The sequence below is a fragment of the Numenius arquata genome, chromosome Z (assembly GCF_964106895.1).
Source record: "Numenius arquata chromosome Z, bNumArq3.hap1.1, whole genome shotgun sequence".
Taxonomy (NCBI): domain Eukaryota; kingdom Metazoa; phylum Chordata; class Aves; order Charadriiformes; family Scolopacidae; genus Numenius; species Numenius arquata.
In genome coordinates this window covers 11,548,525-11,569,651 of record NC_133616.1, presented here as the reverse complement: position 1 = coordinate 11,569,651, position 21,127 = coordinate 11,548,525, and the positions used below count along the sequence as shown (strand labels likewise).

The 21,127-nt window shown below is 56.4% G+C and overlaps 2 protein-coding genes across 2 annotated transcripts; both read left to right on the top strand.

Moving 5' to 3' along the window:
- Nucleotides 1–2,289: 2,289 nt before the first annotated feature.
- LOC141477197 (uncharacterized) lies at nucleotides 2,290–12,303 on the top strand. Its single transcript, XM_074166284.1, has 9 exons — nucleotides 2,290–2,401; nucleotides 7,552–7,794; nucleotides 9,743–10,033; nucleotides 10,361–10,458; nucleotides 10,718–10,910; nucleotides 11,026–11,104; nucleotides 11,496–11,542; nucleotides 11,976–12,047; nucleotides 12,182–12,303. The coding sequence occupies exons 1-9, from the start codon at nucleotides 2,290–2,292 to the stop codon at nucleotides 12,301–12,303; spliced, it is 1,257 nt and encodes a 418-aa protein (XP_074022385.1).
- Nucleotides 12,304–14,388: 2,085 nt separating this feature from the next.
- LOC141477596 (uncharacterized) lies at nucleotides 14,389–20,778 on the top strand. The gene is made up of 10 exons (XM_074166828.1): nucleotides 14,389–14,500; nucleotides 15,994–16,236; nucleotides 16,998–17,288; nucleotides 17,584–17,681; nucleotides 19,027–19,219; nucleotides 19,450–19,561; nucleotides 19,700–19,946; nucleotides 20,227–20,266; nucleotides 20,551–20,656; nucleotides 20,736–20,778. The coding sequence occupies exons 1-10, from the start codon at nucleotides 14,389–14,391 to the stop codon at nucleotides 20,776–20,778; spliced, it is 1,485 nt and encodes a 494-aa protein (XP_074022929.1).
- Nucleotides 20,779–21,127: the final 349 nt, after the last annotated feature.

The following is a 21,127-nucleotide window of genomic DNA, read 5'->3' as shown; positions in this document are numbered from 1 at the left end:
CTCCGACAAGGAAGCCTCTTGAACCAGATGCCGTGGCTATTTGATTTCTGTGCTTGCACCTCTTGCAGGCAGTCGCAGAGATGTGTGCTGAGGGGGAGTGTGTGAGGCTGAGACCTCGGTCCTGCCCTGGCAATTAATGCAGCACGGCCCCACGAGTGCAGGGTTGAGGCATTGTCCTGGTTGCACACTTCTGCTAGGTGCCCAGGGACAGAAGGTGGCAGCTGGACAGCTGCCAGCTCCTTTGGTAGCTCGATTGGGGTTGTGATCTTTTCTCCTTGGGAATGCCACAAGCCTCCTGGGTTCACGAGTCACCTCCAAAATCTGCAAGTTGTGGCTTTCCTGCACTTGCCATGCATGGAGTTAGGATGCATCTCCTGCACATCTTCTGAGTCCTCGAGAGAACCACCCTTTCTGACAGCCAGAATGGGCAGGGGAAGGTGGGTTGTTTGTGCGCAGGTTTTGGGCTCTGCCTGCCTGGGGAAATGGTAGGTGCTGCTGAGGGCGGTGTTGAGACAGCCCTTGAGCCTGCCCTGTGCTTGCCCTGGGGCTACAGGGGACCCTGTGTGGGGCTGGGGCTGGTGCCAGCCTCAGTCCCTGAGAGTCCCAGCAAGAAGGGACTTTGGGGTCAGAGGGGTGGCAGTGGCCAGAGCTGCCCACGCCAGGGCAGAGTGCCTGGCGTGCGGGGCCCTATCCTGCAACCCACAGGTTGGTGCGAGGTTCTTGGTGTAGGTGCGTGAGTCACACTGGGTTCCGTGCGGCCTTCTGGCAAAAACATGTGCTGAGGGGCAGTGGGGTACAGAGGTGGAGGTCTGATAGGCGATATGAGGAGTTTGCAGGAATCCCAGGCCACAGCAGAAAGACAGGAGGGCCAGTGAAGTATCCTGACTTGTGAGCCATGAAACGCAACCTCAGAGCCATCAGGTCACGCAGGCAGGGCTTGGTTCTCAGTCTTTGGTGTAGCTCCAGCAGGATCTTACCCCAGGGTCCCTGAATGAAATAATCCCAGAATGGATAATACCCACTCTGCAATGGATGTACGCTGGGAGCTTGTGGACAGAAAGCTCTCGGGCTGCTGAACTTGGGTCTGTCCCAAGTCTGTCTGTCTTGGACACATGTGCCTACCGACATGAGGTCAGCACAGTTCTCAGGGAATGTAGGCAGGGAGAGAGAGCTTTCTGGCAAACTGCCTGTGCCCATGCTCCCCGTGCCAGGAGAGCTGCATGCCAGCCTGCTGCCTGCATCTTGGTGAAGGCAGGGTGAGGGAGGAGGATGGACCACAGCAGGATAAGACTATAAGCAATTAATAAGAATGAATCCGGAGCCCTTCAGCATGAGGAACTGAAAGAGAGAGAGACGCCATATAAACCACAGGGTTGAAGGAGAAGCTGCAACAGCACAGGGAGCCAAGACTCATGGAAGCTTGAAGCCATGCAACAGTGTGCGAGCTGGAAATGGACTTAAGAGAAGAGGTTGGTGGTGATGTCTTCCGGGACAGGAGACTGGGGGAGTGTGAGTGAGCCATCCTTGGGGTTATGGCCCAAAACCAGGAGCACCCAGGGAATTCCCTCCCATACCCGAAGACCGAACGTGACCTAGCCAGGGACAGGAAGAAGTCTTCTCCATCCAGCTGCAGGAAGACCCTCTTAGTCCCAGTGCTGTGTGCACTGTCCATCTCAAGGCACTTCACATCCTAGAAGGTACTGAGAAAGTGGAACTCAGAGCAGGGTAGCAGAAAGCTTTGGAGGAGACTGGAAAAAACCTACATCTGGCTGGTTCAGGAGCTTATCAGATATGAGAGGTCTATAGTGGCTGGATCAGTGGCCGGATTGTTGAGGATGGGTCAGTTCAAGGGAATAAGTAGAGAGAGCACAAGGCAAAAGGGATGCATGCTGAGAACACCCCGGGATGGGCTTGGGCAGGTGAAGCTGTGGTGTTTTTCTCAACATGTACCACTGGATCTGGAGGGAGAGAGGAGTGAAGTGGAGCTGAGAAGGTTTTGGAGGTGTTTGTGGGAGCAGGGGCCTGAGGTAGCCAGCAAAAAGGCTGGACTGAGGCACCCAGGAGACCCCATCGAGGCTGGATCTGGTGCTGTTTGTGGGCAGATGGGCAAGGAGAAGTCCTGTGGCCAGTGGGATGCTCTCTATCTGAAGAGGAAGCTTTTTTGCACCACATGTGATTTCCCTACGTGGCTGTTTCATTTCTGTGTTGGCACCTCTCCTGCGCTGGGTTGAACTGATACCTCTCCCGAGAGGCTCAGACTGAGTCCTGCCTGGGGACTTTTGTGCCAGGATGGCCCCGCGAGGGCTGGCTCTGTCCTTTCTCCTGGTCCTTGCCCCTCAGCTGCCTGCATGGATACAGAAGGACCCTGGTCCCAAGAACCAGGGGGGAGCCGAGGAAGCAGGTAAGGATGGGTCGTGCCTCTGTCTTGCAGAAAAGGTTTTGCTGCTCCTCTCCCTGCCTGTTTGCTGTGCAGCTTTACCCTGTTCATTGGGGTGCTGGGGAGGGCTGAAGCAGGTCCTGAGACACTTAGGCATCCGCTGGGTCATGGTGGGGGGAAGCCTTGGTGTGCTGGGAAAGTCTCCATGAGCATGAGAGCTGCACTGTCCCTTTGGGGAGTGGGCAGTGTCCCTGGGAGCAGGAGGTGGCCGGTTCTTGTTGCACAGTGGACAGATGAAGCCATGGTACGTGGTCTTCCTGGGACAATCAGAGCAGATCCCTGTCTCAGGGGAAGATGGTGGTGATGCTCAGCAAAGGCATGGGGAGCTGTAAGATAATCCCTGTGTTAGCTGGAGCATCTGCTCTCTCCCACATGGTCGGTAGAGCTGTAGTTTGGTGGGATTGTTCTTTAACAGTGTTGTTCTGTTCTTTTTCCATGCCAGGAGGAGTACAGGCACCTCCTGGGTTTCTGCTGGGCTCTTTGTGTGGAAACTGTCTGCTGTGTCCTGGGGTTGCTGGTACTTGTTGAGGCCATATAATCATAGAATCATAGAATGTGTTGAGTAGGAATGGACCTTAAAGATCATCGAGTTCCAACCTCCCTGCCATAGGCAGGGACACCTCCCACTAAAGCAGGTTGCTCAAAGACCCATCCAACCTGGTCTTGGGGCACAGCATTTGGGCTGCTCTTTGCAGCAGGGTCTAGGGGGGCCTGAGGTGTGAGTCATTCCCTCTGGAGGGAAATGGGAGCAGAAGTGGCTTACCAAGACATTGGATGGGTCATGAGTCATGTTACCCATCGCTGGTGGCTGGAGGGAGGCTGCCCTTCCAGCAATGCCCTCTGCTACCCAGGGCAGGATGGAGCCTGTTCCCTTCATCCCAACAGCAGCTCCTGGCCCTTTCTCCTGTTCCCCACAGCCCATCCCGAGAAGGCCTGTCCATAGTCATGGCTCTGCCCTCCTTGTCCTGAGGAGTCCCAGCTGGGGGAGGCTGTGATTGGCTCGGTAAAGGCATTGGCTCTGAGGGGCTGGGGGAGAGTCCTTGGATCTGTGTCTGCAGAAGATGTGTGGGGTACCAAAATGAAGTTCTGGCTGTTATCCTTTAGTGTTGTCAAGGAATCATGTCGGCCATAGCCATATGCTTTTTTCACTTTCTCTTTGTCTCCTGTGTCCTTGCTGTTCAGAGGTAGCCATCAACGTCTGAATTACCCACATGCATTTTCTAGACCAGACCTGGAGAGCAAAGGCTTGTGTCAGTTGCTGACTGTGCCTATGGCCCAGTTCTGCTCACCTTCCCCTGCCCGCTGAGGTCTGCACGCGCCCACCTCGTGCTCCCGTTGCTCCCACTTGCTAATGTCCCTTCTTGTCCCTTGGCCTTGCCAGCTGTTTCCTCAGTGGCTCTTTGTGTTGATTTCTACTCCCTCTGGAGGGCCACCTGCTTGTCCGTGTGTCCTCTCGCATTGCAGGTCATCATTAGCCTCCTGAGTGATCCAGGCTCTGCTCCCGCTGCATCCCCCATCCTCCTTCTGCACAAGGCTATTTCTGCCTCACCTGTCAGGGAGAGGTTCATCTGCAAGGGAAGAAGTGTACTGCCTGGACAACACACATGATCACTAAGGATGGGGGTGGAGGCCACTGTCCTTTGCGGTGGAGGACCTGGGTGCAGGTTGAGATGATGGCATGAAAACCTGCTGCCTGATAAGGGAAGTGTGGTGATGCCCCTGTTCCAGCGTAAGCACCGGCTGGCAGGAAGCGGGCAGTCGTGGAGATGCCTGTGGCTGCAGAGAGGTGTTTCATCCTGTTTCAGTGGAGGCCACCTGCTGCTGCGATGACTCCTCACGGACTTGGTTTGCACTGGGTGAGGCCAGTCTGGGTGGCATGTCTACCAGAGCAGGAGAAGGCAGGCTCATTTTGGCTGAAGTGCAGAGAAAAGGCTGGGTGCACAGAGTGGGGTGGAGTGGAGTGTTGTGTCCAGCGCTGTGAACGTAGCTTTGGGGGTCGCAGGGCAGGCTGTTGGTACTGGAAGGTTCCTTGAGGGTCCAAGTCAGGAGGGTGTGCAATGGCAGCAGATGCCCACTGGGGCTGGTGCACTCCCAGACCCCCTGTCTTTGGTGGAGAGAGCATGGGAGAGAGCAGTCCAGTGTCTTCTGGCTCCAGATGGAGAGGTGCAGCTGTGAACTGGGAGGAGGAGGAGCAGCTGGAGGGGTTCAGCTTGAGGCTGTGGCACTTTGCCCTGCTTGTTTCCCTGGGAAGTTTCTCTGGAGCTTGGGTGAGCTCTGGTTGTGGAGGCTGTCGCTGCGGCACTGCCCACCTGGGCATGAGGGGGCCCAAGAGAATGGGGTCTCAAGCACCGAGGGGAGGCTTGGGAGTCCTGGAGATAGGGGTGATGATAAGGCCTGTGCCCCTGAGCAGTGCCTGGGCACAAGGTTGAAATAACCGGACTCTCGCGTGTGTCAGGGAGTTGAGGTGCGGAAACAGACTCTACAACTCCCAAAGAGTTATAAAGCAGGCATGTTTATTGTGGCACCAGGTGCAAGGGGGATCGCTCCTCCAAACTTGCACACCGGCTCGTAAAACAAGTGTCTATTTATGATAAAAAGCTTACATATTCATTAATATGGGCTGGGTTATTATAATTAATTCTAAGAAAAGGCGTTACTATTCTAATTATTTCTAGGAACTCATTATCATAAGTCTCCTCCCCTTGCCGCATGTGTACTGCTGTCCGGTGGTTGTGGGCCGGGGTCTTCTGGAGGAAGGCTCACAGTCTTCTTCACCGTGTACCTTTACCTTTGGCTTAGAATGTTGAGCTGGCTGGACCCCAAGCCGTGAAACTGGTCCTGACCAGATGGACACTTTACCCAGACAATCGGGTTCTTCCTTAGTGTGCAGGCTGTTCCTACTATCTTATACATTGTGCTTACAACACAAGGCCAGGTCCTTGTCTTGGAATGCTGGGCTCTGAGCTCTGTTTTTTGTCAAGCTGTACTAAATCTACACTAACGATGTTTAACCATTCTTTCTCCGAATCAGAGTGGTCAGAGTCATGAGGAGGAGAGAGCTGTGCCAAACTTCCTCTTCTGCAAGCTAAATAAGCCATATTCGCTCAACCTCTCACTGTATCCCTATCCTGTTGGGATAGAAAAACTCCTCTTTTCAGCAGTTTTGTGACCCACAGATACCCTGGCAAAGTCTAGGATGGGGAAGTGCTCCCCTTTTGCACGCCCAGTAGCATTCCCTGACATCCCTTACAAGGGTCAGCTCTGGCTGAGCTTGGGCTTTCCCAGAGCCTTCTCTGCACACAGACACAGTGCTTCTCTTGATCTTTTGCAGCTTCTCTTTCCACCTCCTATTTACTGCCTCTTGTGCTGCAGCTCAGTTCCCTGTTTAGCCAAGCTGGACACTGGGTAGTTTAAAAAAGACTTTGTCCATTTTCTCACCCAGGGAGATGGCCGCACTTGCACCATGGTGTCTTCCTTACTGGTCTCTCTCTTGGTCCTGGCTCAGATGCTCCAATTAGTCCCTCTCCTGTCGCCTGTTGCACAGGAAAGCTCTAAACAAACAAGCTAAGCATGCCACTGCCTTACTGGGGTGATGTCCTTGGAGTTGCAGACCCACAGTAGCCCCATTCCCAGAGTGCTGACATCTTTCTCCCCTCTGCCAGTGTCCCAGTGAGACACAGGCTCCACTTTTCCACAGAATAGAGAGTTTCTTCAATGAAAAACTGACAAAGAGCTCTTTAATCTTTCCTCCAATGCCTAAGCATCCCCTGTCCCTGAGAAGGAATCTCACACTTTTTACCCTGATAGGGAAGTGCCCAAAACCCCAGTGGGATGGAAGACTCCAGTTTGTTCCAAACAAAACCAGTTATGAAGAGAATGAAGAACTGACGCTGAACTGCTCTGGAGATCTGGAGCCATCCTATACCAAGGTCAAATGTGCAAGGGAATTTCTGGGAATCAGTTCTGGAGAAGCAGTTTATGGAGATGCCTGGTGGGGCAGGAACAGCACAGGTGCCTGGACACACATTGAGAGAGCCGTCGAGTGTGTTGGTAAGTGAAGTAGCAGCAACTCTCCCATGTACCCGCTCTGCCTTCACCCTTGATAGCCACTTGTGACATTGTCCAGCTGAGCAGCAGGCACGCCACAGTCCCTCCTTGATGCTGTGTTGCCTGTGCAAAGTGTTGAAGAGGCCAGGCCAGGCAGGAGACAAGAGACAGTTTAGAGCCAGCTGGGCAAGCTGGCAGCTCCTGCAGTCTTTCCTGAGCAGGCCAGGCGTGGGGCCCTGCTGATGGGTGCCAGGGCCTGGGGCAGGATCTGGGACCAGCAATGAGGTGCCCACGGGAGTGCTATGGTCTTTGCTGCACCTCCAGGTGCCACTTGGGAGTGCACAAGTCTACATGTGCCCCTTGCTGCCCATGCAAGTGAGGGTCCTTGGGGACATCTTATGCAGCCCCAGGAGTTGGAGTGGAGGGGCCTGAAGGGAGCTCCGAGTGCCTGGGGTTGGCTCAGCCCTTGGCGCTGGGGCTGGAGGCTGTGGGAGATGCAGCTGGGGGAAGAGCAATGCCCTCCCTTGGGTGATGGGGACGTGGGCTGTCCCGGGCAGGCACAGAGCTGTGCTGAGTGTGGGGATGGCTGTGTGGAGGTAGCCTAGTACACAGGGGTGGTGGGCAGGGAGAGACAATGTGGGAAACTCCCTGCTGCGGGCTGTGGTAACACCCACTTTTGCCTCTGCCAGAAACGTGCAAAAAGCCCAGCTGGGACCCCAGACTCCAGCTGGCACCGAACCGGAAGAATTACAAGAAAAACGAAGAAGTGGTGCTGAGCTGCCCCAAGGATTTCCAGCCATCCTTCACCCGCTTGAAATGTTTGGGGGAAGACCAGACCATAACCAGCTGGAATCCTTTATACAGAGACCTATGGCTGGGAAGGGATGGCAGAGGTGACTGGATCCACATTCAGTCCAGGGTGGAGTGCATTGGTAAGGGAGACATCAGGAGGTCTCCTAGCTGCCCTGCTCTACCACAAACCGAATGATTGCTCATATGCCACCACCTACCCCTGCCCTACCTTGTTACCTCCTGCCCCAATTAACACCCACTCTCGCCTCTGCCAGAAACATGCAAAAGGCCCCAGTGGGACCCAAGACTCCAGATGGTACCAGACCAGGAGAATTACAAGAAGAACGAGGAAGTGATGCTGAGCTGCCCTAAGGATTTCCAGCCATCTTTCACCCATGTCAAATGTTCAAACGAAGTCCAGGCCATCAGAGGTGAGAAATCAGTATACAGAGAAGACTGGCGTGGAAGGGACAGCAGAGGTGACTGGATCCACATTCAAGTCAACGTTGAGTGCATCGGTAAGGGAGGCATCAGGAGGTCTCCCGGCTGCCCAGTTCTGCCCTTCCTGAGCAGGGGAAGGTGGGCTGTGCATGCACAGGGGCTCCAGGGGACCTTCTGTGGGGCCTGGGCTGGTGCCAGCATCAGTCCTGGAGGGTCACACAGGAATGGGTTCTGGGATCGAGGTGGGGGCAGTGGCCAGAGATGCCTGTGCGTGGCCAGGGCAGAGCTCACAGGATGCAGGGCTCCAGCCTGCAATTCACAAATGATTGGGAGGTTCCTGGTGTAGATGCATGGGTGACATGGTGCTCACTGGGGGCTTCTGGAAAGAACATGTGCCAAGGGGTGGTGGGCTACAGTGCTGGAGGTCAGACTGGCATGTGTGGCAATGTGGCCGAAACCATCATGCCAGGTTCTGAGGGATCGCAGGTCTCTGTCCCCTGTGTCCTCTCAGGCTGTGCAGGCAGGGAAAAGGCCTGGCCTTGTCCCCATGTGCTGGTCTCCCCTCCTGGTCCCTGCTGCATGCTGTCACTGCAGCAGCCAGCTTTTGGGCTCAGGCTCTGCTGCCTTCTCAGGAGGCCTCAGGGTGTTGTGGTCCTCTGTGAGGGAGGCCAGGGCCAGCTTGTGCTGGATTCAGAAGCCCAGTATGATGTGCTGAATGTCGGGAATGAAACTCGCCATGTGCACTGTGAGCCCTCAGGCTGGGCCACAGGGAGAAGGCTCGGGGCTGGTTGCCTGGAGCAGGGGGAGTGTGGAGACATGGGTGGGAGGAGAAGGGGATGCTTCTCCTCTGGATCCTTGAGCAGGTCCCACGGGGGCAGCTCCATGTGTGACCCAAGCTTTCTTGTGCCCTTCTAGCCTGTGCCAGCTGGTGCTGTCACACGATGCTAGGCAAGACCAATGGGTCTGTGAGGCCCCAGGCCAAAAATTAAGCCCTTCATCCTAGTGCAAGTTTGAGCACTGCATGGAGACATGAGTGCCTGGAGCTCTGGCTCCTCCTGGCCTTTCCCGGCAGATGTGGGGAAGCAGTGCAGGGCCCTTCTTGTCCTCATCCCCTTGATGAGGACGTGGTGTGGGAGGGCTGTTCTGTATGGTGTCCTGGAGCTCCACTCCTCACTGTGCTGTGCCAGGGAGGGGATCCCCTGTATGCCCTGTGGGGGCACCTTCTGCCCTGCTAACACCTTCCTATCTTGTCGGTACAGGGAAATGCCAGAAGCCCCAGTGGGACCCCAGGTTTATCTTTGACCCAGATCAGGGGACCTACAACCCAATGGAAGTGGTGAAAATGAGATGCACTGAAGGGTACTGGTCTTCTGCTACGGAGATGGTCTGCGTGAAGCTGTACCCAGGTCAAGACTCCCTGATTCCTCGCAGCGGCTGGATTGTGAAAGAAGACACAGGCCGCTGGAACCCGGTGGAGGGGAACTTGACCTGTGAGGGTGAGTGAGAGGACCAGCCACTTTCCCAATGCTCGCAGCCTGTTCTCACCAGGCAGAGATAGCGGTGCCACATGTGTCTCACAGTGTTGGTGCCCTGTGAGAGGGGTGGTCAGGGCATGGCGTGGACATTCACTCCATAGAAAACCACTGCTGATGCATCCCAGGTTTGTGTCCGTGCTGTTGGTAGCTGGGCCAACCAGCAGAGCACCGAGGGGACAAGTCCTCACTGCTGCACATAGGGTCCTAGTCAGCGTGCCCAGACCAGCCAGCCAGGTCTGCCTGGAGAAGAGCACGAGAAGCCTCAAGTACTTGCCATTACCCTGCCAGAGTCCCTGCATCACCCAGAGTACCCCTGGGAATGGTCCAGGGCCAGAGGAAGGTGCAGACAGTGCCTGAGTGTTGCCTGGGAGAATTCAAGATGGTTTTGTGTGGACAGGCTGGTGAGGGAATGGTGGGGATGATGGAGGTTGGCTGCAAGGCTGGGAGGGGAAGAGAAGGGAGTGACCCTCTCGCAATGTTTCCTTCGCAGGGGACTTCCAGATTGTCCCTGGGACCTTGGAGATTTCTAGCACCAGCATCACACTGAACTGGACCTGCAGGCTCCCTGATGCCTGCCAGTACATGCGGGCCACGTGCCGTCTGGCCTTGCCTTCCTCGCCTCCCTGTGAGGCTGAGGAGGTGAAGGGAGAGGAGATGCTTCAAGGCCAGGAGGGAACATTCACCTGTCCCCCTCTGCAGCCCTTCACTGTCTACAGTGTCACCATCTCCTTGCCCCCCAACACAGTCCTGTACACACAGCTTCTCACAACAAAGGAAACAGGTACGTGTCCTCTTTCATGAAATGTAAAGGTGCCCTTCATCCAAGCATCTGCTCCCTGCAGTGATGTTCCTGGGATCAGGGCTCCAGAGATCCTGTGGGGCTCTGGGGAAGGGGCTGTGCAGGGCCCAGCATGTCCCCTCCTCACTCTCCTCCTCACCACACCATTGCTGCTGCTGCTGTGGCACATGCAGCCTTTGTGGGGAGCAAACCCTGCTTGAGGGCGTCCCTTTGCAGCCTGTCCCATGGGCCAAGAGCTGCCTGCTCCCTGCTCTGTGCTCAGACCCTCCTTCTGGCTCCATGTGTGACCTGGTCCCCCTGTGCTTCCAGTGCCAGACAAACCGGAGAAGCTGTGGCTGGATCCCAACATGGGGTCTCTCACGTGGGAGCCGCTGCCCTCCTGCAAAGGGAAGATCATTGGATACCAGGTACCAGGGGACCATGGACTCCCCAGCGTCCTCCTCACCTTGCCAGGTTCCTCCCTGCCTGGAGCTCTGTGCAGGCAGTCTGGGGAGAGGTGTGAGCCCTCCATGGCCAGGGCACACCAGCTCTACACTGCTGGTGTTTCTGGTGGGTTGAGGTCCCCTCCTGTCCTCAGCCAGCAGTAGCAGCCCCTCTCCAAAGAGCTGCCCTGTGCAGAAGGGGAGGTGGGTGCTGCTCCCCACCAGATCCCTGTCCTTCCTCTAGCTGAACATCACGGCCCAGAGAGCACACGATGGCAGCTTCCTTGAGTTCAAGCAGGTGATGGTGAACCAGTCTGTCACTCAGTACACACCACCTCGTCAGGCACCTGGAAGCAAATACATGGTGACAGTGCAGGGCCTCACAGCGGCTGGCGCTGGGGCTGCATCAATCCTGGAATTTCAGACCTACGTCTCGGGTAATGGTGCACACACCCAATGCCGTGGTTGGGGCCATGGCTGGCACATGGTACAGACTGGGACCCACTCCCGGCTATATGTTAGTTGCAGGGCAGCCTCTGGGCTTGTGGCCAGGGACGGTGGTCACGGTGGTCGTGGTGGTGGTGGTGCTGGTCGCCCTGTCTGCAGGGATCCTGTGGTTTGTGCTGTCCAGGTGAGTAGGCAGGAAGCTTGGGGCTGTAGGTTTGCCTCAGGCCATGCTGTGCTTTGGGGTATCTGGGGATGGAGAGGGGGTTCTTCTCACTGCTCCCACCTTTCTCTGGGTGCCCAGGACACAGCTGGCGGTGTCATTGTGTCTTAGTTGTAGGGCTGCTGGCTGTGGCTCATGACCATCTTCCTTGATGGCTAGGTCAGGGTCCATATGCACTCAGAGACCCCATCCCTTGTTGCTGTTGCTGCCACCACTGCTGTTTCTCTGGGATGCTCGTGAGAGGCCCAGAGGAAGGGTGTGCAGAGCTCTTCATGCCTCTGCTGCTGGGTTCAGCAGAGCCCTGGGACACCTCATCCTCTCTCACAACTCTCAGGACTGCCCTTTGCCTTTCCAGGAGAAGGAAGGCCTTGCCCAGCAAAGTTGAAGAGGACCACTACACAGGTATGGTTGCCATCACAGAGACAGCTCTAGGGCTGGGGAGAGAGCCAGGAGAGGGGCAGGTCTGTGCTTGGAGAGCCTGGCTATCAGGAAGAACATCTGCATGTCCTCTTGCCATCCTGTGGTGACTGTAGGCAGCCCAGCTGGCTCTGGCTGACCTGACAGAGCAGCGTGTCCCACACCTGCTCTCCCCAGATAAGAACCTCCTCCAGCTGCCTCTTCCAGCAGCTCTGGGGTCCACCTCCGGCTGGGGTCCACCCGTGGTGCCAGTGAGGGTTGGGAGCTGCCATTCGTGCTTGCTCCCTTACAAACAGACCTCTGCCCAACCCTGCGGCCCTTCGGGTGTGTCCCAGGGTGTCCTGCAGTCCCCAGGTGCTGCCCTGCTCCTTCTCCAGTCACCCCTGGGCTCTCAGCCTGTTTCTGTCATCCCGTCCAGAGCTCCAGCCCTATGAGAACGTGGATAATTACTGTGTGGTCAAGGGCACGCTTCTGGCAGAGGAAGACGCAGGTAGGACACAGAGAGGCCTGCCTGTTCCCACACATGGCAGGGAGAGGCTGGAGAGGCAGCTGTGGTGGCGTGAGCTTCCCGGGCTCTCCAGAACATGCAGCAGCCTCTGCCCTGGGTGCTATTGGTCTCTGCAGGTAAAGGTGGCCAGGCTGGAGAGATGTTGCCTCAGACCCTGCCGGTCCTGGAGTCCTCAGGAGACAGTGAGAGCAGTGATGGAAAGGAGAAGATGAGGTTGAAGTCCCCGGCTCAGTGCTGACGGCCCCTTCTCCAGGCTTGGTTTTCCTGGGGTGGAAGCAGGACCTTGTATAGCTTGTGCTGGGTTATTGCTCCTCTCATCAAGCTCCAGCATCTTCTGTCACAGAGCAGGATGAGCCCAAAGCCTGAGGTGACCTGCTTGTGCCAGCAAGGATGTATTCTGATAGTCCTCCAGTGCTCCGGCAAAGTTGTATCACCCTCCTCCTGATGCCTGCAGGTGCCCTCTGAGACCAAAGCAGCTCGCTGGGTCCCAGTCCCTCTTTTCCCACTCTGTAGCCCCACATCCTTCTAGACCCTGGCCTCTGCTTGAGTTTGGCCTAACCGCGCTGCCCTTGCACGTGCTGCTGTGTCCCAACAACCAATAAATTGTTCTGGTTTGCAGCAGCTGCCTGTCCCACGACGGCTCCCGCCTTGTTGTGGTTCCTCCCTGTTCTGTGTGTGAAAGCCCTGTACCTGTGGAGGAGCTTGTACCAGGTTTCTCCTGCCCCTGGCAGCCCTGAGGAAGCACATCTGAGAAGCCGCGTACTCCCCGTGCAATGTTTTGAGTTCCTACTTTCCCTCCTCCCCACCCTGCAGGCAGCATGGTCTCAACCAGGTCTAGCTGGACCTCTGTGTTGGTCTGTGACCTGCTCTGTTGGTCTCAATGCTCTTCTCCTATGTTGTGAGGTGCATTTGGGCCTGTCCTTCTTGGGAAGACCCCATTCTGTGTCCTTTGGCATCTGCTCTATCCCGGCTGCTGCCGCCCCGGTGCAGCCTCCATCAGCCACTGCCTCTCTGGCTTTCTGGGATGCTGGTGCCCAGTGCAGCCTGTGTGCTGCTGAGGGACAGCCCGAAGGCTCTCCTTGGTGAGGAGCACATTGTTAGAAGATGGAGAAATTGACCACACTCTTCTCCAGCCTTTTTTTTCACCTTGGGATGACCTGCATGTGCCAGTAAACACATGCTTTGATAGTCCTTCATATAAGTTGTCTGGCCGTTATCATGGTACTTGCAACTGGCTCCTGGGACCAAACGTCTTCCCATGGACTTTCATTGGTGTGATCTGCATGCCTGATGAAGGTGGTCTCGATGGCAGTGAGGCGATGAGGGAGCTTAACTCCATGTGGCTGCTGCTGTTTGAGAAAGGGGAATGCACAGCGTTGGGATATGGGGAAATGGAGGGTTGGTTTGTGCTCCTCTGCTGTGCTGGGTAGCTCTGCCATGTGTTTAATGGGGTGTGTAGTGGAGTGAACGGTGGTGCTCCCCTCTATTTGTCCTGGGCAGGAGTGTGTCCTGTGCATGTGCCACGGGCAAAGCTGAGAGACAAGCATCATCTCTGCTCCTATGCAATCCCCATGTCTGATCATAGAGCCTTCTGGGATCTGAGGCATCCCAGGAAGGCCCCTGGGAGGTTTTGGAGAAAGAGAAAATCAGGAGCTGCTGAGGAACAAGGGTTTAGTAGCTCTGAGAGCTTCCTCAGACACTCAATTGGCATTGGAGAGCAAGGTGGTCTGCGCACTTGGGGACAGAGTGTTGCCAGGCTGAGGGGGAGGAGGAGGAGGTAGCTGGGGATGGAGGATCAGGGAAGGATGAGAGAGGGTGTGGGTTGAGTGTGTCTTTCAGAAGGGTCAAGGACTCTTTCAGGCCCTGAGGTACTCCTTGCCTTTTACATCCCTATTCCTATCCCAGCTTCTTGACAGCTCTTTATGTGCTTTCTCAGAAGTCATCCATCTGCTGTGATTATTGAGGGGAAGTGCAGTGACTCATCAACACTCTACAGCCCATGCAGTGGTGTTGCGAAGCACATGGATATTGCCTCAGAAACAGGCAAAGGAATAGGAGCCATGCTTCTTGAATGCAGTCCAGTAACTAGACAAGGTTTGGGGGGAAACCCTGGCGTCTTGGTGACAGGGGTTCTTCTGTTGAGTACCAGAGCCTGGATGCCCCTGGGGAAAAAAGGCAGCAAAAGGCAGCACCAAAGAGGAAGTCTCCTGTGCTTCACGAAATTTCCTGTGGTTGCAAGTCTCGAAGTGAGTAACGGATGCCTGGGCTCAGGGGCAGCAAGGGGGGCTGAGATTTCAGTCCTGCCTGAAGACTTCATGGTAGCATGGCCCTGCAGTTGCTGGCTCTGAGGTTTCTCCTGGTCCTTGTATCTCTGCTGGCAGCACAGGGCCAGGAAGGACCTGATCCCAAGGTCCATGGAGTACCCTGGGAAACAGGTAAGAATGGGTTCCTCCTCTCCCCTCAGGATAAGATTTTACTGCTCCTTCCCCTGCAAGTTTGATAGGCAACTTCACTGCCTGCAGCCCCAGGCAGGAGCCCAGAGGACCCCTCAGGCTGTGTCAGCTGGGATGCCTGCTATCTCTGGGAGAGCCTAGGGGCAGGAACTATTGTGTGGGTTCACTGGGGGTGCTGTGGGAAGGATGGGATTGGGCTGGATGGTCGGGAATGGGTCATGTCCTGCACAGAGCTGGTTTGCCAATCGTTCCCTGAAAGCTGCAGGCTTGGATCAGGCATGAACTCATGCATTGTGAATCAGGCGAAGGGTCTTCAGCGAGCAGGGCTGCCACTTTCTGTACCCACCCTGTCCCCACATGTGCCCAAGGGACACTGTGCTTGCTGAGAGCAGAACAAAAGGGAATTTGCTTTGACAGCTGGATGGTCCTGGGCGTGGGCAGCAGCTGGGTGCCTGTGCATGGGGTAGCTGGTGGCTGTGGATCAGTGGGACATAGCTGCTGGCTGTGGTGCTCAGATGGGCATCTCTTGCCTTCTGCTATGAGGGCTGTCTGAGAGCAAACCCTGAACGTAAGTGGCGTGTTCAGCAGCATGTCTCTACTTCTTTGTGGCTGTTCAGAAGATGGTCTGAACCTTGTGACATCCCATCTTTGTCCCTTCAGAAGAAGGAAGATTGTATTTTGAGCACTCTGAGGACTCCCAGAGCCCCTTTCAGAGGCTGGAACAGGGAAGTGCTCCTTCCCAGGTGCCAGCACCCTTGACTATAGGAGTCATTGCCACAAAGCCTCCCATCACAGCACTCAGCAAATTGATGGGACAGGCGGTGCCTGCTCAGCCCAAAGGATAGTGAATATGGCGAGGAGGGGATGTGGAGGACGGAGCAGGGCTTGTGGCAGGGCAAAGGGGCATGGACTGTGGTAAAGCAGAGGATGTGAATGGAGAAGGCGTTGCTCATCCCTATGTCCCACTGCATGGTGGCATGGGGCAGGAGGCGAGTAGCTGAGGGACTGACTGAGCCCACACAGGGACTCCAGAAGTGTAACAGGGGCACCTGTGGTCCCTGTGGGAGGGATGAGTTGAGCCATAGCTGGAGAGACATGCATCCCAGCAGGGCTGGTGGTGCCAAGGCCCATCAAGGACAGCCTGTGCCGGAGTGGGTGACATTTCTGAAGGACAGGCTGGAGGGAGTCTCCTAGTGCAGGGGTGATTGTCCTGGGAAGGTCCCTGCTGTGGGCTGTAGAGGAGAAAATATAGTGCCCCTGGACATGAGGGTGGATGGGGAAGGTTCATGGAAGGGTGATCCTTCACACTTTGGGCAAATGAAGAAAAGCCCCCTCCCAACAAGACTTGCCTGCAGGTCACATCCTGGCAGATGTGGGGGGCTGGATGGATTGCTGGAGATTTCTCTCCCACCATCCCTCCATGTCCCACCTCATCACCTCCTGCACCAACTAACACCCACTTTCACCTCTGCCAGGAATGTGCCAAAGGCCCCGATGGGACACAAGACTGCGTCTGACACCAGACCAGGAAAATTACAAGAAGAATGAAGAAGTGATGCTGAGTTGCATCGATGGTTTTCAGCCATCCTTCACCCACGTCAAATGTTCAAGTGAAGTCCAGTCCACCCATGATGGGAAACTTGTAAACAGGGAAGTCTGGCGTGGAAGAAACACCAGAGGTGACTGGACCCGCGTTCAGTCCAGGCTGGAGTGCATTGGTAAGGGATGCATCAGGAGGTCTTCTGGCTGCCCAGCTCTGCCATTCCTAAGCAGGGGAAGGCGGTCTGTGCCATGCGTGACCCAAACTTTCAGGGTGCCCCATCTGGTCCCCTTGGGTGCTTTGCTGACTTCATGTGGCAGGTCCATGAGGCATGAAATATCCCTGGCTTCTTCGATTATGCCACAAGGTGCCAGGGTCAAATGCTGGTCCATCAGTCACTGTACAAGTTTTGTGCATAGTATGAGCCCCTCATGGGTTCCCCCGTTCCTTGAGCTCCTGCTCCTTCTGGCTTTTCCTGGGAGGCCTGAGGGAAGCAGCAAGGGGTCTTTTTCCCACAGCCCGTTCCTGGGGATGTGGTTTAGGAGGGCTACTCCATACGGTGTCCTAGAGATCCATATCTCACTATACAGCCTGGGAAAACGATCCTTTCTTCTGGAATCTATATAGAGCAGGAAAGGGCTGGGTCTTCCTAAGAGCTGCATCTGTTGGATCATAGAGATGCTGGGACCCAGAGATACTTTAGTTTTGACTCGGTGGGAAAAATTGGCTTGAGCAGTAGTAGTCCAGACATTTCACCCACATTCATCCCTGTCCAGCCTCTTTGTGCTCCCCTGCCAGAGAGCTGGAGTCACCCCTTTCAGCCTCTCCCTTTCCCTCGCACTCAGCTCGGTGGGGAGCAGGGCTGTCTGACCGCAGCGCCTGTGCAAGGCTGCCAGGGGAAGGGAAGGAAGTAACTCTCTTGCAATGTTTCCTTTACAGAGGTCCTCCAGGTTGTCCCCGGGACCTTGGAAATTTCCAGCACCAGCATCAAACTGAACTGGACCTGCAAGTTCCCTGATGCCTGCCAGCACATGCGGGCCACGTGCCATCTGGCCTTGCCTTCCTCCCCTCCCTGTGAGGCTGAGGAGGTGCAGGGAGAGGAGATGCTGCAAGGCCAGCAGGGGACATTCACCTGTCCCCCTCTGCAGCCCTACACTTCCTACAATGTCACCATCTCCCTGCCCCCCAGCACGATTCTTTTCTCATGGTTGGTCAGCACAGAGGAAACAGGTATGTGCAGATGAGTACAGGAGAGAAGGGACACTCCTGGGCTATGCCACAGGTAGGGGAGGTGGATCAATGTCCCTTTTGCCCGGCAGCTAAACCTGATTATCCACTCCCTGTAGTGATGGTTCTGGAGCCAGGGCTACTCGGATCCCGGTCTCTGGGGAAGGGGCTGTGCAGGACCCTGGAAACACCACGTCCCTCCTCACTCTCCCCTGGGCCAGGAGCTGCCTGCACCCTGCTCTGGGCTCAGACCCTCCTCACTGGCCCCATGTGTGACCCCATCCTCCTGTGCTTCCAGTGCCGGACAAACCAGAGAAGCTGTGGCTGGATCCCAACACGGGGTCTCTCACATGGAAGCCGCTGCCATCCTGCAAAGGAGAGATCATTGGATACCAGGTATCAGGGGGACCACAGACTCCTCACGGTCCCCCTCACCTTGCCAGGCTCCTCCTGTCCTGGAGCTCTGTGAAGGCTGGTGAGGAGAGTGGGGAAGGGAAAGCTGTGATGACCTGCAGTTCCCAGCCAGTCCAGGCGAATATCTGGCTGTGATCAACAGAAGTATTTTCTCTCTTACCCTCGACATTCTTTGTGCTATGGTGTTGGCCGGGGAGGTGGTGGGGGCTTCCTCCCCTCTGGGCTTCCTCCCTGGATCTGCTCAGGCTGGGGTTTGGCAGACTTTGCGGTTTTTCGGTGTGCACCATTGGGTGACGTGTCTGCTGGGGTGGCCTCCCAGGGCTTCCTGTGTCGCTTGTCTTCTTGTTTCTGGTTCCTGCCACAGGGAACCCTGTGGTTTTGGTTGTCCCCTGAAAACCCCTCTTCTTCATGGAGAGTTGGACCATTCCTTCGTGTTTTCCTCAGTGTGTGGCTAGAAGCACCTCCTCTGTCTGTGGGTTTGGGGCTCTTCCCACAGTGCAACCCTGCTTTCTGACACTGAGGAAGTGTGACGGTATCCTCTCTGAGAATAGACCTCTCCATGGGGTGACAGGGACCCAGACATGCTGGGTTTTCATGCCCCTCTTAGATCTTTCCTGGAGAAAACAGCAAACAGTGGCCCTGCTGGCATTGCTGTGGATCTGTTTGAGCTGCTACCTGCTCCCAGATATGTCTGTTTGTGAAAAGAATGCTTTTTCTGGTTTCAGTTAGCTCCTTTTTTTGCATATTACCAAGATGTGATTTCTATAAAGACCCTGCCAGCAACAAGGATGGTCTGGGATCTCAGGAGAAATTTGGATGATGCATAAGCAAATGGGGAACCTCCACCCATACCCCTTGTGGGAATTCTATCTTCCCTCTTCTATGTAGTCAAAGCCTTTGGAGTCCAATCTTGCACAAGAAGAAAGAGCAGTTCAGGGCTCATCTTGTGGGGGATGTCACACAGTGCCTGTGGTGTTGCAGTATCATCCCAGTGACCTGGCTGCGGGCTCATTACACCTCTTCAAAGAAATGGCCTCCCTCTTGCCCCCAGCCCTTCACAGAGAATTGACCCTTTGCTCACAGAGGCAGCCACTCTGACGTCTTGAGCGTGGGCTTCAAATTCCTCCTCTCCTCCTCTTCTCTGCTTTGAGGTCCATGCATGGGGCTAAGGCTCTTGCTGGTTCCTCTCCGGGAAGCTTCCACACCTGGAGCAGTCAGAGGGAAGGGGAGGCTCACAGGGGTTCTTTGCTCTGTCTCGGGGTGCTGTGGGCAGATCCCAGAGGGCAGGTGGGAGCTGCTGCCCTCCAGCTCTGTCTCCTCTCCCCAGCTGAACATCACAACAAGGAGTGTGCAGGATGGCAGCTTCCTGGAGATGGAGCGGCTGCGGCTGAGCAGCTCCATCACTGAGCACCAGCTGCCTCAGCACAGCCCCGACAGCAGCTACGTGGTGACGATTCAGGGACTCACGGCCGCCGGAGCCGGGGCTGCGTCGCTCTGGGAGTTTCAGACCAAGGGCTCAAGTAAGGTTCGCTGTGTCCCATCCCTCCGGGGTGGGCATGGCGTGTGCCCCGGCTGAGGCAGCCCCCGGTGGCCTCCTGGACGATGCGGAGGAGCCTGGGCACAGAGGAGCTGTGCTCTGCAGCCTGCACTGCCCGGGGCTGCCCCTGCTCCCGGCACTGCCCCCGCCATACTGCCCGCTTGTTGCTCATCCCTCTTCCCCTCCGGAATCTCTCTGCATCTTCCCTTCCAGACACCCCGCACCCTCTTGACATCAGCTGCCGCAGCGTCCATGACATCTCCCCATCCCACGGGACGGCCGTGCTCCCCCTACGCCCCATCGCCCGTCCCCCCACAGCAGCGAGGTGAGGGCAGCCCCCGGCAGCTCTGCTCTCCACAGCCCCAGGATGGCTTTCCCCACCAGCAGCACTTGCCCGCAGCCCCCTCTGTCCTGCTCTCGCCATCCCCGTCTCCCCCAGCCCTCTCACCGCCCTGCCTTGCAGGGAGCACCAGCTCATCGTGGCCGTGGGCCACAACGGCACGGCGCTGGAAGGCGCCTGCTCGGGGGAGCCACAGCCCTTCAACGCCAGCCAGGAGCCTGGCACCTATGTGGCCGCCGTGCTCAACCTCACCGCCCCCATGGACTTTGTGCTGGGCAATGGGACCCATGGGCAAGGCTACCACAACGCTGCCCTCCGGCCGGGATGGGACTACATGGCCCTTCTCCGCCATGTCCACCGCTCGCAACAGGTACCCATCATGGGAGGCTCCTGCTCCCCGGGGACACTGCCAGCCATGGCCGGGCCCCTCTCTGGGGTCTGGGCCAGCTGCCAATGGCGAGTGGCAATGCCACTCTTGTGACTCTTCTCCCAGCCCCTGCGGTGAGAGCCCGAGTGCCTTGGCAGGACAGTGTCTCCGGGTCCTTGGCCACAGCTGGGGCATTCGGTGGCCATGAGTGGGAGGCCTTTGCCCGCAGGGTGGGTAGTGGGGCAGGAGTGGCCTGAGCTCTCCCTCCCATCTCCTTCTACAGGCAGAGAAGTTCACCTGCGTCTGCTACAGCTTCTCTGTAGGTAAGTGGGCTCCTTGCTCCCTGTGCCCAAGGGTTTCTCCTAGATGTTCCCTTTTCCCAGCCTGGCCAGTTCCTGTTCCAGAGAGGAACTGGCCAAGTGCAGGACCTGCAGGGTCTCCTGGGGGTAGAGGAAGCCTTTTGTTTCTCATACATGGGGCAATCCTCCAACCCAGAAGAAACCTAAGCCAAGGCATACAGCTACACACTTGCACATACCCTTTGCCGTCGTTGGTACTGTTGCCAGCATGTGGCCCAGGTTGTGGCACTCACTCCTGGTTGTGTTAGATGCAGGGCAGCATCCAGCCCCGTGGCGTGGGACTGTGATCGGGGTTGTTGTGCTTTTGGTACTCCTCCTCCTGGCTGCCGGGATCCTGTGGTTTGTGCTGTGCAGGTGAGTATCGAGGGGACAGGTTCAGCAGGGTCATGGGCAACACCAGTCTCTTACTAAGGAATTCCCTTTGCTTTTCCAGGAAAAGGAAGTCTTTTCCCAGTAAAGCTAAGGAGGACAATTAAAGAGGTAGGAAAATGCAATTCCCTGGACCACCGTCACAGAAGGGGCGGTAGGGCTGGCTGACACTGCGAGGAGAGCAGAGATCTCCCAGGAGAGCTTGACCCTCAGGAGAAACATCTGCTCATCCTCTTCACTGACACGTCTCTCCATTTGCCCCAGGCCTGTGGTGTTTGGGATGGTCAGGATGGTTCTTACCACTAAGCCCCACATGGCAGCATGTGGCTCCAGGCAGTGCTCCCAGCCTAGAGCAGGGTCAGGGGCAGACATGGGCACCCCAAAGGGTGGCTCATGGTTCAGCCCTTTGAGGGACCCACAGCCTTGTCATCCTGCCTAAGGAAGAGATCTGCTGGG

What these genes read in the sequence shown, in the direction of transcription:
- LOC141477197 (XM_074166284.1), top strand. Translation starts at nt 2,290, where the DNA reads ATGGCCCCGCGAGGGCTGGCTCTGTCCTTTCTCCTGGTCCTTGCCCCT. An exon ending in AGTCAACGTTGAGTGCATCG is followed by an intron (nt 7,795 to 9,742) that starts GTAAGGGAGGCA and finishes TTTCCTTCGCAG; the next exon opens with GGGACTTCCAGATTGTCCCT. An exon ending in TGAAGAGGACCACTACACAG is followed by an intron (nt 11,543 to 11,975) that starts GTATGGTTGCCA and finishes CATCCCGTCCAG; the next exon opens with AGCTCCAGCCCTATGAGAAC.
- LOC141477596 (XM_074166828.1), top strand. Translation starts at nt 14,389, where the DNA reads ATGGCCCTGCAGTTGCTGGCTCTGAGGTTTCTCCTGGTCCTTGTATCT. An exon ending in CGTCCCCCCACAGCAGCGAG is followed by an intron (nt 19,562 to 19,699) that starts GTGAGGGCAGCC and finishes CCTGCCTTGCAG; the next exon opens with GGAGCACCAGCTCATCGTGG. An exon ending in CTGTGGTTTGTGCTGTGCAG is followed by an intron (nt 20,657 to 20,735) that starts GTGAGTATCGAG and finishes TTGCTTTTCCAG; the next exon opens with GAAAAGGAAGTCTTTTCCCA.